We start from the raw sequence: 18,338 nt of genomic DNA on the forward strand, positions 1-18,338 counted from the left end.
CATTTAGTACACATTCTCCTATGGGGCTCCACCATGGCTTTCAAACATAATGAACAAGTAGGTTCCTCTGTGTCAGACATGTTTAAACAGACTAGCAATGAGACTAGCAAGCTTGGAAAACACTTTAAAACAAGTTTACAAGCAATATAAAAAACATTACTGCGCCTTTAAGAAACACAAATGTTCCCAAATTTTGAAATAACAGTGAAAAAATGCAGTTACACTAACGAAATTTTTACAGTGTATGTAATAAGTTAGCAGAGCATTGCACCCACTTGCAAATGGATGATTAACCCCTTAATACCAAAAACGGAATAACAAATGACAAAAACGTTTTTTAAAACAGTCACAACTGCCACAGCTCTACTGTGGCTTTTTACCTCCCTCAATACGACTTTTGAAGCCTTTTGAGCCTTTCAGAGAAGTCCTGGATCATGCAGGAAGAAGCTGGATGTCTGTGTCTGTAATTTTTGCTGTGCAAAAAAACGCTAAAATAGGCCCCTCCCACTCATTACAACAGTGGGAAGCCTCAGGGAACCGTTTCTAGGCAAAATTCAAGCCAGCCATGTGGAAAAAACTAGGCCCCAATAAGTTTATCACCAAACATATGTAAAAAACGATTAAACATGCCAGCAAACGTTTTAAAATACACTTTTATAAGAGTATGTATCTCTATTAATAAGCCTACCAGTCGCTATCACTGCATTTAAGGCTTTACTTACATTACTTCGGTATCAGCAGCATTTTCTAGCAAATTCCATCCCTAGAAAAATATTTTAACTGCACATACCTTATTACAGGAAAACCTGCACGCTATTCCCCTTCTGAAGTTACCTCACTCCTCAGAATATGTGAGAACAGCAAAGGATCTTAGTTACTTCTGATAAGATCATAGAAAACGCAGGCAGATTCTTCTTCTAAATACTGCCTGAGATAAACAGTACACTCCGGTACCATTTAAAAAACAGAATTTATGTTTACCTGATAAATTACTTTCTCCAACGGTGTGTCCGGTCCACGGCGTCATCCTTACTTGTGGGATATTCTCTTCCCCAACAGGAAATGGCAAAGAGCCCAGCAAAGCTGGTCACATGATCCCTCCTAGGCTCCGCCTACCCCAGTCATTCGACCGACGTTAAGGAGGAATATTTGCATAGGAGAAACCATATGATACCGTGGTGACTGTAGTTAAAGAAAATAAATTATCAGACCTGATTAAAAAACCAGGGCGGGCCGTGGACCGGACACACCGTTGGAGAAAGTAATTTATCAGGTAAACATAAATTCTGTTTTCTCCAACATAGGTGTGTCCGGTCCACAGCGTCATCCTTACTTGTGGGAACCAATACCAAAGCTTTAGGACACGGATGAAGGGAGGGAGCAAATCAGGTCACCTAAATGGAAGGCACCACGGCTTGCAAAACCTTTCTCCCAAAAACAGCCTCAGAAGAAGCAAAAGTATCAAACTTGTAAAATTTGGTAAAAGTGTGCAGTGAAGACCAAGTCGCTGCCCTACATATCTGATCAACAGAAGCCTCGTTCTTGAAGGCCCATGTGGAAGCCACAGCCCTAGTGGAATGAGCTGTGATTCTTTCAGGAGGCTGCCGTCCGGCAGTCTCGTAAGCCAATCTGATGATGCTTTTAATCCAAAAAGAGAGAGAGGTAGAAGTTGCTTTTTGACCTCTCCTTTTACCAGAATAAACAACAAACAAGGAAGATGTTTGTCTAAAATCCTTTGTAGCATCTAAATAGAATTTTAGAGCGCGGACAACATCCAAATTGTGCAACAAACGTTCCTTCTTCGAAACAGGTTTCGGACACAAAGAAGGCACGACTATCTCCTGGTTAATGTTTTTGTTAGAAACAACTTTTGGAAGAAAACCAGGTTTAGTACGTAAAACCACCTTATCTGCATGGAACACCAGATAAGGAGGAGAACACTGCAGAGCAGATAATTCTGAAACTCTTCTAGCAGAAGAAATTGCAACCAAAAACAAAACTTTCCAAGATAATAACTTAATATCAACGGAATGTAAGGGTTCAAACGGAACCCCCTGAAGAACTGAAAGAACTAAGTTGAGACTCCAAGGAGGAGTCAAAGGTTTGTAAACAGGCTTGATTCTAACCAGAGCCTGAACAAAGGCTTGAACATCTGGCACAGCTGCCAGCTTTTTGTGAAGTAACACAGACAAGGCAGAAATCTGTCCCTTCAAGGAACTTGCAGATAATCCTTTCTCCAATCCCTCTTGGAGAAAGGATAGAATCTTAGGAATCTTTACCTTGTCCCAGGGGAATCCTTTAGATTCACACCAACAGATATATTTTTTCCATATTTTGTGGTAAATTTTTCTAGTTACAGGCTTTCTGGCCTGAACAAGAGTATCAATAACAGAATCTGAGAACCCTCGTTTTGATAAAATCAAGCGTTCAATCTCCAAGCAGTCAGCTGGAGTGAGACCAGATTCGGATGTTCGAACGGACCTTGAACAAGAAGGTCTCGTCTCAAAGGTAGCTTCCATGGTGGAGCCGATGACATATTCACCAGATCTGCATACCAAGTCCTGCGTGGCCACGCAGGAGCTATCAAGATCACCGACGCCCTCTCCTGATGGATCCTGGCTACCAGCCTGGGGATGAGAGGAAACGGCGGGAATACATAAGCTAGTTTGAAGGTCCAAGGTGCTACTAGTGCATCTACTAGAGTCGCCTTGGGATCCCTGGATCTGGACCCGTAGCAAGGAACCTTGAAGTTCTGACGAGAGGCCATCAGATCCATGTCTGGAATGCCCCACAGTTGAGTGATTTGGGCAAAGATTTCCGGATGGAGTTCCCACTCCCCCGGATGCAATGTCTGACGACTCAGAAAATCCGCTTCCCAATTTTCCACTCCTGGGATGTGGATTGCAGACAGGTGGCAGGAGCGAGTCTCCGCCCATTGAATGATTTTGGTCACTTCTTCCATCGCCAGGGAACTCCTTGTTCCCCCCTGATGGTTGATGTACGCAACAGTCGTCATGTTGTCTGATTGAAACCGTATGAACTTGGCCTTCGCTAGCTGAGGCCAAGCCTTGAGAGCATTGAATATCGCTCTCAGTTCCAGAATATTTATCGTTAGAAGAGATTCTTCCCGAGACCAAAGACCCTGAGCTTTCAGGGATCCCCAGACCGCGCCCCAGCCCATCAGACTGGCGTCGGTCGTGACAATGACCCACTCTGGTCTGCGGAAGGTCATCCCTTGTGACAGGTTGTCCAGGGACAGCCACCAACGGAGTGAGTCTCTGGTCCTCTGATTTACTTGTATCTTCGGAGACAAGTCTGTATAGTCCCCATTCCACTGACTGAGCATGCACAGTTGTAATGGTCTTAGATGAATGCGCGCAAAAGGAACTATGTCCATTGCCGCTACCATCAAACCTATTACTTCCATGCACTGCGCTATGGAAGGAAGAGGAACGGAATGAAGTGTCCGACAAGAGTTTAGAAGTTTTGTTTTTCTGGCCTCTGTCAGAAAAATCCTCATTTCTAAGGAGTCTATTATTGTTCCCAAGAAGGGAACCCTTGTCGACGGAGATAGAGAACTCTTTTCCACGTTCACTTTCCATCCGTGAGATCTGAGAAAGGCCAGGACTATGTCCGTGTGAGCCTTTGCTTGAGGAAGGGACGACGCTTGAATCAGAATGTCGTCCAAGTAAGGTACTACTGCAATGCCCCTTGGTCTTAGCACCGCTAGAAGGGACCCTAGTACCTTTGTGAAAATCCTTGGAGCAGTGGCTAATCCGAAAGGAAGCGCCACGAACTGGTAATGCTTGTCCAGGAATGCGAACCTTAGGAACCGATGATGTTCCTTGTGGATAGGAATATGTAGATACGCATCCTTTAAATCCACCGTGGTCATGAATTGACCTTCCTGGATGGAAGGAAGAATTGTTCGAATGGTTTCCATCTTGAACGATGGAACCTTGAGAAACTTGTTTAAGATCTTGAGATCTAAGATTGGTCTGAACGTTCCCTCTTTTTTGGGAACTATGAACAGATTGGAGTAGAACCCCATCCCTTGTTCTCCTAATGGAACAGGATGAATCACTCCCATTTTTAGCAGGTCTTCTACACAATGTAAGAATGCCTGTCTTTTTATGTGGTCTGAAGACAATTGAGACCTGTGGAACCTCCCCCTTGGGGGAAGCCCCTTGAATTCCAGAAGATAACCTTGGGAGACTATTTCTAGTGCCCAAGGATCCAGAACATCTCTTGCCCAAGCCTGAGCGAAGAGAGAGAGTCTGCCCCCCACCAGATCCGGTCCCGGATCGGGGGCCAACATTTCATGCTGTCTTGGTAGCAGTGGCAGGTTTCTTGGCCTGCTTTCCCTTGTTCCAGCCTTGCATTGGTCTCCAGGCTGGCTTGGCTTGAGAAGTATTACCCTCTTGTTTAGAGGACGTAGCACTTGGGGCTGGTCCGTTTCTACGAAAGGGACGAAAATTAGGTTTATTTTTGGCCTTGAAAGACCTATCCTGAGGAAGGGCGTGGCCCTTACCCCCAGTGATATCAGAGATAATCTCTTTCAAGTCAGGGCCAAACAGCGTTTTCCCCTTGAAAGGAATGTTAAGTAGTTTGTTCTTGGAAGACGCATCCGCTGACCAAGATTTCAACCAAAGCGCTCTGCGCGCCACAATAGCAAACCCAGAATTTTTCGCCGCTAACCTAGCCAATTGCAAAGTGGCGTCTAGGGTGAAAGAATTAGCCAATTTGAGAGCACGGATTCTGTCCATAATCTCCTCATAAGGAGGAGAATCACTATCGATCGCCTTAACTAGTTCGTCGAACCAGAAACACGCGGCTGTAGTGACAGGGACAATGCATGAAATTGGTTGTAGAAGGTAACCTTGCTGAACAAACATCTTTTTAAGCAAACCTTCTAATTTTTTATCCATAGGATCTTTGAAAGCACAACTATCTTCTATGGGTATAGTGGTGCGTTTGTTTAAAGTAGAAACCGCTCCCTCGACCTTGGGGACTGTCTGCCATAAGTCCTTTCTGGGGTCGACCATAGGAAACAATTTTTTAAATATGGGGGGAGGGACGAAAGGTATACCGGGCCTTTCCCATTCTTTATTTACAATGTCCGCCACCCGCTTGGGTATAGGAAAAGCTTCTGGGAGCCCCGGGACCTCTAGGAACTTGTCCATTTTACATAGTTTCTCTGGGATGATCAATTTCTCACAATCATCCAGAGTGGATAATACCTCCTTAAGCAGAGCGCGGAGATGTTCCAACTTAAATTTAAATGTAATCACATCGGGTTCAGCTTGTTGAGAAATTTTCCCTGAATCTGAAATTTCTCCCTCAGACAAAACCTCCCTGGCCCCCTCAGACTGGTGTAGGGGCATTTCAGAACCATTATCATCAGCGTCCTCATGCTCTTCAGTATCTAAAACAGAGCAGTCGCGCTTACGCTGATAAGTGGGCATTTTGGCTAAAATGTTTTTGATAGAATTATCCATTACAGCCGTTAATTGTTGCATAGTAAGGAGTATTGGCGCGCTAGATGTACTAGGGGCCTCCTGAGTGGGCAAGACTCGTGTAGACGAAGGAGGGAATGATGCAGTACCATGCTTACTCCCCTCACTTGAGGAATCATCTTGGGCATCATTTTCAGTGTCACATAAATCACATTTATTTAAATGAGAAGGAACCCTGGCTTCCCCACATTCAGAACACAGTCTATCTGGTAGCTCAGACATGTTAAACAGGCATAAACTTGATAACAAAGTACAAAAAACGTTTTAAAATAAAACCGTTACTGTCACTTTAAATTTTAAACTGAACACACTTTATTACTGCAATTGCGAAAAAGTATGAAGGAATTGTTCAAAATTCACCAAAATTTCACCACAGTGTCTTAAAGCCTTAAAAGTATTGCACACCAAATTTGGAAGCTTTAACCCTTAAAATAACGGAACCGGAGCCGTTTTTAACTTTAACCCCTTTACAGTCCCTGGTATCTGCTTTGCTGAGACCCAACCAAGCCCAAAGGGGAATATGATACCAAATGATGCCTTCAGAAGTCTTTTCTATGTATCAGAGCTCCTCACACATGCGACTGCATGTCATGCCTCTCAAAAACAAGTGCGCAATACCGGCGCGAAAATGAGGCTCTGCCTATGATTAGGGAAAGCCCCTAAAGAATAAGGTGTCTAAAACAGTGCCTGCTGATATTATTTTACCAAAATACCCAGATTAAATGATTCCTCAAGGCTAAATATGTGTAATATATGAATCGATTTAGCCCAGAAAAAGTCTACAGTCTTAATAAGCCCTTGTGAAGCCCTTATTTACTTTCTGAATAAACATGGCTTACCGGATCCCATAGGGAAAATGACAGCTTCCAGCATTACATCGTCTTGTTAGAATGTGTCATACCTCAAGCAGCAAAAGACTGCTCACTGTTCCCCCAACTGAAGTTAATTCCTCTCAACAGTCCTGTGTGGAACAGCCATGGATTTTAGTAACGGTTGCTAAAATCATTTTCCTCTTACAAACAGAAATCTTCATCTCTTTTCTGTTTCAGAGTAAATAGTACATACCAGCACTATTTTAAAATAACAAACTCTTGATTGAATAATAAAAACTACAGTTAAACACTAAAAAACTCTAAGCCATCTCCGTGGAGATGTTGCCTGTACAACGGCAAAGAGAATGACTGGGGTAGGCGGAGCCTAGGAGGGATCATGTGACCAGCTTTGCTGGGCTCTTTGCCATTTCCTGTTGGGGAAGAGAATATCCCACAAGTAAGGATGACGCCGTGGACCGGACACACCTATGTTGGAGAAATAACAAACTTTTGATTGAAGAAATAAACTAAGTATAAAACACCACAGTCCTCTTACGACCTCCATCTTAGTTGAGAGTTGCAAGAGAATGACTGGATATGGCAGTGAGGGGAGGAGCTATATAGCAGCTCTGCTGTGGGTGATCCTCTTGCAACTTCCTGTTGGGAAGGAGAATATCCCACAAGTAATGGATGATCCGTGGACTAGATACACTTAACAAGAGAAATATAACTTTTAATATTTGTGGTTAAAAATTAAACAGGAATAAACCTTTATATAAGGTCCCCTTGCACACAACATTCATACTAGGTCAAACACCTTCCTGTTTCCTGGCCAGTAACAGCATACGCTGGCATCAAGTGACAGAGGTGCACAACCATATATTAAAACCAACAAGCAAACGCGTTTCAGCGATTCTCACGCCTTTCTCAATGCTCCTAAAGTTTTATTTGACAGACAAACCGAGCCCTTTACAGACTGCCTTTAAATAGCCCTCAAACGTGTTTATGTACCAATCAGAGACTCCCATGACGTATCATCAGTTTACCGATTCTAATTCGTCAAGCACACAACTGTCACATCCCTTTTACTTGCTCATTGGTTATTCAGTGGGAGTGTGCATAGGTGCCTGCCCATTGGTTAGAATTTTGTATGTTATGTCAAGGATCGGTTTCGTCTCCCATCGTAAATGTGTTCACTTTTTATCCCTTCTTACTCTCTATTGATAGGTACTGAGATTTCCATTAGTATATTGATGCAGACGTTGTTATGCTCGATTACTACCGCATAATCTTAGATGCCGTATGTGTATACATATCAGTCCTGTGACCTCCCCTCACTTCTGATTGGTCAGAAAGTATGGGTGTGTATCGCCATCTTGATCACATAGGGGCAACGTCAGCCTACTATATCAAATCTCTGTAAAAGCTAGTTCAACACGGTACGATAATATAGAAAAGTTCTAAACTAACGATCCGTTCTACGCTTTATCACTTATTGCCAACATTGCTATTGATGTCATAAACAGTGTCCTATCTATTGTATTCATGAAAGGTACAAGTACATTGTTCGTATCTATGACACTCTGTTGTATGCGTGATAATGGACGTACGATTCCCTTGAACTGGCTTTTCAGGTGTGCTTACCCATTACTAGGTTATGCATAATTTCATAGATATGTATCTGACATTAATACTTTATCATAAAACACATCTATGATGTATCTTAGCAGATTATTACTCATTAATTCCCATGTGCTCTTAAATATGTAATGTCCCTAGAAGACTTTATTATGTCAGATCATCTTAGTTTGATGATTGGAACGAAGTACAACAATCATTCAAACAGTTCTTCATGCACATTCTTATTAATTGAATTATGACAGACAGCTAGTGTTACTTTATTATTAAACAACACCTTAATGATTCAATTATTTTAAATAGTATTGCAGTTTGCAACAATATTGTTGTGCAAACACACTCTTATTATAGTAAATATTTTAATTAATATAAAAATCATGTAGTGCCTGTCTACTAGCCATCATAACAATGATGTAATGTGTCAATATTCATCATTACGTATGTATGAACTCTTCGGGTGATAATGTATCTTAGTTTGATTATACTATATTTAAAATGATAACACACATATACAACTGAGTATCAATCTAATAGGAATAGAGGTTACATTGCCATTACGATACGTATGTACACTTTTGTTAGGTGTCATCTCAGATAAAAATAACTGTTAGGATTTATTGTTATTTGTATAATCACACATTGAATAATATTGGGTGATTCATACTCATACTAAGTATAGTAGCGGTAAATCGAGGCTTATAACTTGTTTACTATCAATAGCGAAGATAGTCAAATTGAATCATATAATATGATATTAGGGATTGAACATATTCTTGTTCATAGTGGTAATGTAATCTAATTAAATATTCACTTATTTAATTATATTACATTAGATTATTATGAATAAAATTGAGAAATTGAAGGTTAAGGAGAACTCTATATTAGTAACTTGTGATGTTGAATCATTGTATACCAGTATCCAACCCGAATGGGGTTGCAAGGCTGTTGCCCATTTTCTAACTAAAGATGCAGATATGAACGATGGGGTAAAAGATTTCATCATTAAGTTACTAAAGTTTGTTTTACAACACAACTATTTTGTCTTTAATGACAAGTTCTTCCTACAAATATGCGGTACGGCAATGGGCACATCTTGTGCACCAACTTATGCCAACATCTATTTGGGGTGGTGGGAGGAGGTCATTGTTCACCATGAGTCATTAACTATACATACTCAGCATGTTACACATTGGTCAAGATATATTGATGATATATTCTTTATCTTGGAAGGTACTGAAAATCAGCTAAAAGAATTTATTGAGACTTTGAATAATAACCCTTTTGGTCTTTATCTAACTTACAATACGAGCAAGGTACAAGTAGAATTTTTAGACCTGGTTATCTCTAATAGCAATGGTAAATTAGAGACTGATAATTTCAGGAAACCTACAGCCACTAATAATATTCTAAGTGCTGACAATAGTCATTATCCCTCTACAATAAAAGGGCTACCAGTAGGGGAATATTTAAGAATGAGGAGAAATTGTTCAACTGACGCATCATTCAAGTTAGCAGCTGGAGATCTAAGGAAAAGGTTACTAGAAAGGGGATATTCCCGGAAATCATTGGCAAAAGCATATAATAAAGTGTTGAAAAGTGATAGAACAGATTTGTTGAAACCAAAACAACGCAATAAAGCAAATCCAATTAGATTTATCTCCACCTAATACCATGAGAGTGACAAAATTTGTGAAATCTTTAGGAAACATTGGCACATTATTCAGGCTGATGAGCAACTGAATAAACTGGTTCCAAATATCCCTTCCTTTACCTACAGAAGGTCAAAAAATCTAAGTGAATATTTAACATGTAGTCACTTTGACCGTAATGCTGGAAAGAAACCCATCTTCCAAGGATCAGTGCAATGTGGCCATTGTTCAGTTTGTCAATATATGACGAAAAGAAGCCACATAACAGATAGGTTCAACAAAATCTGGCAGATCAAGGAGTACATAAATTGTCAGAGTACTAATGTAGTTTATTGTATTTCATGTACATGTGAAATATATTACGTTGGTATGACGACCAGAACCTTGGGTAAAAGAATGATTGAGCATTTAAGTAATATCAGGAATGCCAAATCTGACTTAGAGAAGGGTAGAAAAATTACAAGTGTGGCCAGACATTTCCTTAAATTTCACAAAGGTGACACCAAGTCATTCACATAATGGGGCCTGGAAAAACTTAAACCAGGGATCAGAGGTGGTAACCTAGAAAATCAGCTGCTAAAGAATGAGACTAAATGGATATTCAGGTTGGATTGTGTCATGCCACATGGCATGAACGAATCAAACAATTACTGGACTTTCTTGTAAATTTCTGTATGTTACAGAAAATCCTTACAAACGTGGTTCTAATCCCTATGGTGATTGAACTCCAAGTATCATGGAATGTGTAATGATGATATAATTCACTGTAGTAACATACATCGGCATTATTATATGCTAGCTCAGGATGTAATTAAATAAGTGAATATTTAATTAGATTACATTACCACTATGAACAAGAATATGTTCAATCCCTAATATCATATTATGTGATTCAATTTGACTATCTTCGCTATTGATAGTAAACAAGTTATAAGCCTCGATTTACCGCTACTACACTTAGTATGAGTATGAATCACCCAATATTATTCAATGTGCAATTATACAAATAACAATAAATCCTAACACAGTTATTTTTATCTGAGATGACACCTAGCAAAAGTGTACACACGTATCGCAATGGCAATGTAACCTCTATTCCTATTAGATTGATACTCAGTTGTATATGTGTGTTATCATTTTAAATATAGTATAATCAAACTAAGATACATTATCACCAAAAGAGTTCATACATACGTAATGATGAATATTGACACACTACATCATTGTTATGATGGCTAGTAGACAGGCACTACATGATTTTTATATTAATTACAATATTTACTATAATAAGAGTGTGTTTGCACAACAATATTGTTGCAAACCGCAATACTATTTAAAATAATTGAATCATTAAGGTGTTGTTTAATAATAAAGTAACACTAGCTGTCTGTCATAATTCAATTAATAAGAATGTGCATGAAGAACTCTGTTTGAATGATTGTTGTACTTCGTTCCAATCATCAAACTAAGATGATCTGACATAATAAAGTCTTCTAGTGACATTACATATTTAAGAGCACTTGGGAATTAATGAGTAGTAATCTGCTTAGATACATCATAGATGTGTTTTATGATAAAGTATTAATGCCAGATACATATCTATGAAATTATGCATAACCTAGTAATGGGTAAGCACACTTGAAAAGCCAGTTCAAGGGAATTGTACGTCCATTATCACACATACAACAAAGTGTCATAGATACGAACAATGTACTTGTACCTTTCATGAATACAATAGATAGGACACTGTTTATGACATCAATAGCAATGTTGGCAATAAGTGATAAAGCGTAGAACGGATCGTTAGTGTAGAACTTTTCTATATTATCATACCGTGTTGAACTAGCTTTTACAGAGATTTGATATAGTAGGCTGACGTTGCCCCTATGTGATCAAGATGCCGATACGCACCCATACTTTCTGACCAAATCAGAAGTGAGGGGAGGTCACAGGACTGATATGTATACACATACGGCATCTAAGATTATGCGGTAGTAATCGAGCATAACAACGTCTGCATCAATATACTAATGGAAATCTCAGTACCTATCAATAGAGAGTAAGAAGGGATAAAAAGTGAACACATTTACGATGGGAGACGAAACCGATCCTTGACATAACATACAAAATTCTAACCAATGGGCAGGCACCTATGCACACTCCCACTGAATAACCAATGAGCAAGTAAAAGGGATGTGACAGTTGTGTGCTTGACAAATTAGAATCGGTAAACTGACGATACGTCATGGGAGTCTCTGATTGGTACATAACCACGTTTGAGGGCTATTTAAAGGCAGTCTGTAAAGGGCTCGGTTTGTCTGTCAAATAAAACTTTAGGAGCATTGAGAAAGGTGTGAGAATCGCTGAAACGCGTTTGCTTGTTGGTTTTAATATATGGTTGTGCACCTCTGTCACCTGATGCCAGCGTATGCTGTTACTGGCCAGGAAACAGGGAGGTGTTTGACCTAGTATGAATGTTGAGTGCAAGGGGACCTTATATACAGGTTTATTCCTGTTAAATTTTTAACCACAAATATTAAAAGTTATATTTTATAATCACTTATTATCAGAGGGTGAGTGCTACAAACCCTATCTTTTTATAACTTCTCTTAGCGATTAATTGGTTAAGCATTTATTATAGGGTAGCACCGGTCCCTTCCTGACTGTTGGGATCTTTCCTCTGAATTTATTCTTCACAGTGCCAATACATTTATTTGTTTTTTTAATTAAGCACAAATACACCTCTATGAAATATGTCTGATATTGAGCACAAATAGACCTCTATGTCTCTGATACAGAGCACAAATATAGCTCTATGAATTATGTCTGATATTGAGGACAAATAGAGATCTATGAATTATGTCTAATATTGAGCACAAATAAAGCTCTATAAATTATGTCTGATATTGAGCACAAATATAGCTCTATGAATGCTGTCTGATATTGAGCACAAATATAAATCTATGAATTATGTCTGATATTGAGCACAAATATACCTCTATGAATTGTGTATGATACTGAGCACAAATATAGCTCTATGAATTGTGTCTGGTATTGAGCTTAGATATAGCTCTCTGAATGCTGTCTGATATTGAGCACAAATAGAAATCTATGAATTGTGTCTGATATTGATCACAAATATAGCTCTATGAATTATGTCCGATATTGAGCACAAATAGACCTCTATGAATTATGTCTGATATTGCACACAAATAGACCTCTGTGTGTCTGATACAGAGCACAAATATAGCTCTATGAATTAGGTCTGATATTGAGGACAAATAGAGATCTATGAATTATGTCTGATACTGAGCAAAAATATAGCTCTATGAATTATGTATGATACTGAGCACAAATATAGCTCTATGACTTATGACTAATATTGAGCACAAACAGACCTCTATGAATTGTGTCTGATATTGAGCACAAATAGACCTCTATGAATTATGTCTGATATTGAGCACAAATATAGCTCTATGAATTATGTCTGATATTGAGCACAAATAGAGATCTATGAATTATGTTTGCTATGGAGCACAAATAGACCTCTATGAATTATGTATGATACTGAGCACAAATATAGCTCTATGAATGCTGTCTGATATTGAGCACACATATAGCTCTATGAATTGTGTCTGATATTGAGCACAAATAAAGCTCTATGAATGCTGTCTGATATTGATCACAAATATAGCTCTATGAATTATGTCTGATATTGAGCACAGATATAGCTCTATGAATTATGTCTGATATTGAGCACAAATAAAGCTCTATGAATTGTGTCTGATATTGAGCACAAACAGTGTTCCCTCTAAGGACAGTTTTGTGTGCAGCCCAGCAGTGAAACAGTTAACAAGAGAACCATACCTTGCCATCTGCATTGTGTAGTGTTTGCTAATTGCAGGGTGTGGTTACCTAATTAACTGTTTCACTGCTGGGCCGCACACAAAACTGGCCTTAGAGGGAACACTGATCACAAATATAGCTCTATGAATTATGTCTGTTATTTTGCACAAATAGAGATCTATGAATTATGTCTGATATTGAGCACAAATAGACCTCTATGAATTATGTCTGATATTGAGCACAAATAGACCTCTATGTGTCTGATACAGAGCACAAATATAGCTCTATGAATTATGTCTAATATTGAGCACAAATAAAGCTCTATGAATTATGACTAATATTGAGCACAAATATAGCTCTATGAATGCTGTCTGATATTGAGCACAAATAGAAATCTATGAATCATGTCTGATATTGAGCACAAATAAAGCTCTATGAATCATGTCTGATATTAAGCACAAATAGACCTCTATGAATTATGTCTGTTATTTTTCACAAATAGAGATCTATGAATGATGTCTCATATTGAGCACAAATAGACCTCTATGAATTATGTCTAATATTGAGCACAAATAAAGCTCTATAAATTATGTCTGATATTGAGCACAAATATAGCTCTATGAATGCTGTCTGATATTGAGCACAAATAGAAATCTATGAATTATGTCTGATATTGAGCACAAATATAAATCTATGAATTATGTCTGATATTGAGCACAAATATACCTCTATGAATTGTGTATGATACTGAGCACAAATATAGCTCTATGAATTGTGTCTGGTATTGAGCTTAGATATAGCTCTCTGAATGGTGTCTGATATTGAGCACAAATAGAAATCTATGAATTGTGTCTGATATTGAGCACAAATAAAGCTCTATGAATTATGTCTGATATTGAGCACAAATAGACCTCTATGTGTCGGATACAGAGCACAAATAAAGCTCTATGAATTATGTCTGATATTGAGCACAAATAAAGCTCTATGAATTATGTCCGATATTGAGCACAAATAGACCTCTATGAATTATGTCTGATATTGCACACAAATAGACCTCTGTGTGTCTGATACAGAGCACAAATATAGCTCTATGAATTAGGTCTGATATTGAGGACAAATATAGCTCTATGAATTATGTATGATACTGAGCACAAATAAAGCTCTATGACTTAAGACTAATATTGAGCACAAACAGACCTCTATGAATTGTGTCTGATATTGAGCACAAATAGACCTCTATGAATTATGTCTGATATTGAGCACAAATATAGCTCTATGAATTATGTCTGATATTGAGCACAAATAGACCTCTATGTGTCTGATACAGAGCACAAATATAGCTCTATGAATTATGTCTGATATTGAGCACAAATATAGCTCTATGAATGCTGTCTGATATTGAGCACACATATAGCTCTATGAATTATGTCTGATATTGAGCACAAATATAGCTCTATGAATTGTGTCTGATATTGAGCACAAATAAAGCTCTATGAATGCTGTCTGATATTGATCACAAATATAGCTCTATGAATTATGTCTGATATTAAGCACAAATAGACCTCTATGAATTATGTCTGTTATTTTGCACAAATAGAGATCTATGAATTATGTCTGATATTGAGCACAAATAGACCTCTATGAATTATGTCTGATACAGAGCACAAATATAGCTCTATGAATTATGTCTGATATTGAGCACAAATAGAAATCTATGAATCATGTCTGATATTGAGCACAAATAAAGCTCTATGAATTATGACTAATATTGAGCACAAATAAAGCTCTATGAATTATGACTAATATTGAGCACAAATAAAGCTCTATGAATTATGACTAATATTGAGCACAAATATAGCTCTATGAATGCTGTCTGATATTGAGCACAAATAGAAATCTATGAATTATGTCTGATATTGAGCACAAATAGAAATCTATGAATCATGTCTGATATTGAGCACAAATAAAGCTCTATGAATCATGTCTGATATTAAGCACAAATAGACCTCTATGAATTATGTCTGTTATTTTTCACAAATAGAGATCTATGAATGATGTCTCATATTGAGCACAAATAGACCTCTATGAATTATGTCTAATATTAAGCACAAATAAAGCTCTATGAATTATGTCTGATATTGAGCACAAATAAAGCTCTATGAATTATGTCTGATATTGAGCACAAATAAAGCTCTATGAATTATGACTAATATTGAGCACAAATAAAGCTCTATGAATGATGTCTGATATTGAGCACAAATAGACCTCTATGAATTATGTCTGATATTGAGCACAAATAGACCTCTATGAATTATGTCTGATATTGAGCACAAATAGACCTCTATGTGTCGGATACAGAGCACAAATAAAGCTCTATGAATTATGTCTGATATTGAGCACAAATAGACCTCTATGAATTATGTCTGATATTGAGCACAAATAGACCTCTATGTGTCGGATACAGAGCACAAATAAAGCTCTATGAATTATGTCTGATATTGAGCACAAATAAAGCTCTATGAATTATGTCTGATATTGAGCACAAATAGACCGCTATGAATTATGTCTAATATTAAGCACAAATAAAGCTCTATGAATTATGTCTGATATTGATTGCTAATATAGATGTAAGAGTTGTGTCTGATAGGAGTAATAATATAGATGTGAGCGTTGTGTCTACTAATTGAAAACTAATACAGATGTGAGATTTTTCTTCACCTATTAAACAGTAATAACTCTGTATGGATTATGTCTCCTATTAAGCACTTACATACAACTATACAAACTATATCTATTGATCTGCTAATGAGTAGAAGGACAGTTATAGGACCATCAGCCACTAATACAGCAATATGAGCGATGTGTATAAACCATTAAAACTTAACACAGCAGTATGTAATACCAGTGCGCTACAGCTCTTATTTCATTAAACACAGGTGTAAACTACTGCACAAGAAATCATCAGTATTGGCAGAATCTCTAGGGTTCATAGCTATAATAGTACCTGCCATTTTGTGCTAATACAGCAGTATGTGTGATGCCCAACAACTAGATGCAAATCTGTCCCTTATGCTTGTAAAATTATTGTGCGCTTATTCAGCTTTTCTACAAGTTTTAAGTTAGCCTTTATGTACATGCTGCACTCATTTTAAATGTAAATGTTTATGTCACATGAAGTTATAAACATCTTATACGATGTACCATGAAGCTGATGTATTTCCCTAATATCTTCAGATATCTTCTTATCTGGAGGGCACTGGAGGCTAACATGGAGGTTCAAACTGATCCAAATTAAAGTTTTCCTTCGGGTCATGCTTATGTTGTTTGACTTGTGTTGACAGCGCACAGTGTCACAAATTAGCAGAAGTAATTATCTATAAATATTGTCACTACCTTCTGTTCCAGCTTCTTCATTATCATCATCATTTTCATCCTCATCACTGTCATCTTCACTCCCCCCAGCATCATCATCATCGCCATCATTAGAATCACTGTCTCCTTCATCAAGGATCTCTGAAAAGGAAAAGCATAAGCACACTCAAAATAAATAAAAAAAATAAAAGTATTTAAAAGGGCATTACCACAAACATTTGAATATAGGTTGAAAATATTGGTTAAGATTCATAAAAACTCTAGCTAGCTCTGAGAAACCTAACAGAGAGTTCTGTTTGAAGGAATTAATAAATGGAAGTTAACAAAACAACTTGAATATTAAAATCTGAGAAAAATATAGTGCAACACACTAGACTTTATATGTTGTGAGCAGCAGTGTATTTAGAACGTTCAGGACCTTTAAAATTGCATGCTATACAAAATCTCTCTCAGCGTTAGCAAGTGGACGAGAGTGAAACATGAGTACATTTGAAAGTCCTTAAAACATTTTTTCTGCCTCAAGATGAAGTAAAATATTATTGTACACTATCGCTATCAATTCTTTTACTCACTAAAAATGTAGAACATAAAAAACATGTTAACATGTTATCTAATTTATTTCTTTTGACACAGCAGTCAAAGGGACAGGACACATACCGCTAGATTTAGAGTTCTGCGGCCAAAGGGGTGCGTTAGCTACGCATGCTTTTTTCCCCCCGCACCTTTTAAATACCGCTGGTATTTAGAGTTCACAGAAGAGCTGCGTTAGGTTCCAAAAAGGAAGCGTAGAGCATATTTACCGCCACTGCAACTCTAAATACCAGCGGTGCATACGGACGCGGCCAGCTTCAAAAACGTGCTCGTGCACGATTCCCGCGTAGGAAACAATGGGGCAGTTTGAGCTGAAAAAAAAACCTAACACATGCAAAAAAGCAGAGTTCAGCTCCTAACGCAGCCCCATTGTTTCCTATGGGGAAACACTTCCTAAGTCTGCACCTAACACCCTAACATGTACCCCGAGTCTAAACACCCCTAACCTTACACTTATTAACCCCTAATCTGCCGTCCCCGCTATCGCTGACCCCTGCATATTATTATTAACCCCTAATCTGCCGCTCCGTACACCGCCGCAACCTACATTATAGCTATGTACCCCTAATCTGCTGCCCCTAACACCGCTGACCCCTATATTATATTTATTAACCCCTAATCTGCCGCCCCCAACGTCGCCGCACCTACCTACAATTATTAACCCCTAATCTGCCGACCGGACCTCACCGCTACTATAATAAAGTTATTAACCCCTAATCCGCCTCACTCCCGCCTCAATAACCCTATAATAAATAGTATTAACCTCTAATCTTCCCTCCCTAACATCACCGACACCTAACTTCAAGTATTAACCCCTAATCTGCCGACCCAACCTCACCGCTACTCTAATAAATTTATTAACCCCTAAAGCCAAGTCTAACCCTAACACTAACACCCCCCTAAGTTAATTATAA

The 18,338-nt window shown here is 38.2% G+C and overlaps 1 protein-coding gene across 2 annotated transcripts in view; it reads right to left on the bottom strand.

The window, feature by feature from the left end:
- The window catches only part of CWC22 (CWC22 spliceosome associated protein homolog), a 295,530-nt gene that overhangs the window by 92,967 nt on the left and 184,225 nt on the right, over positions 1-18,338 (bottom strand). For both annotated transcript variants that reach the window (XM_053698519.1, XM_053698518.1), the window contains one exon: positions 16,855-16,974. In XM_053698519.1, the coding sequence (XP_053554494.1) occupies positions 16,855-16,974 (120 nt within the window). The remainder of the gene's footprint in view (positions 1-16,854; positions 16,975-18,338) is intronic.

The sequence above is a fragment of the Bombina bombina genome, chromosome 1 (assembly GCF_027579735.1).
Source record: "Bombina bombina isolate aBomBom1 chromosome 1, aBomBom1.pri, whole genome shotgun sequence".
Taxonomy (NCBI): Eukaryota; Metazoa; Chordata; class Amphibia; order Anura; family Bombinatoridae; genus Bombina; species Bombina bombina.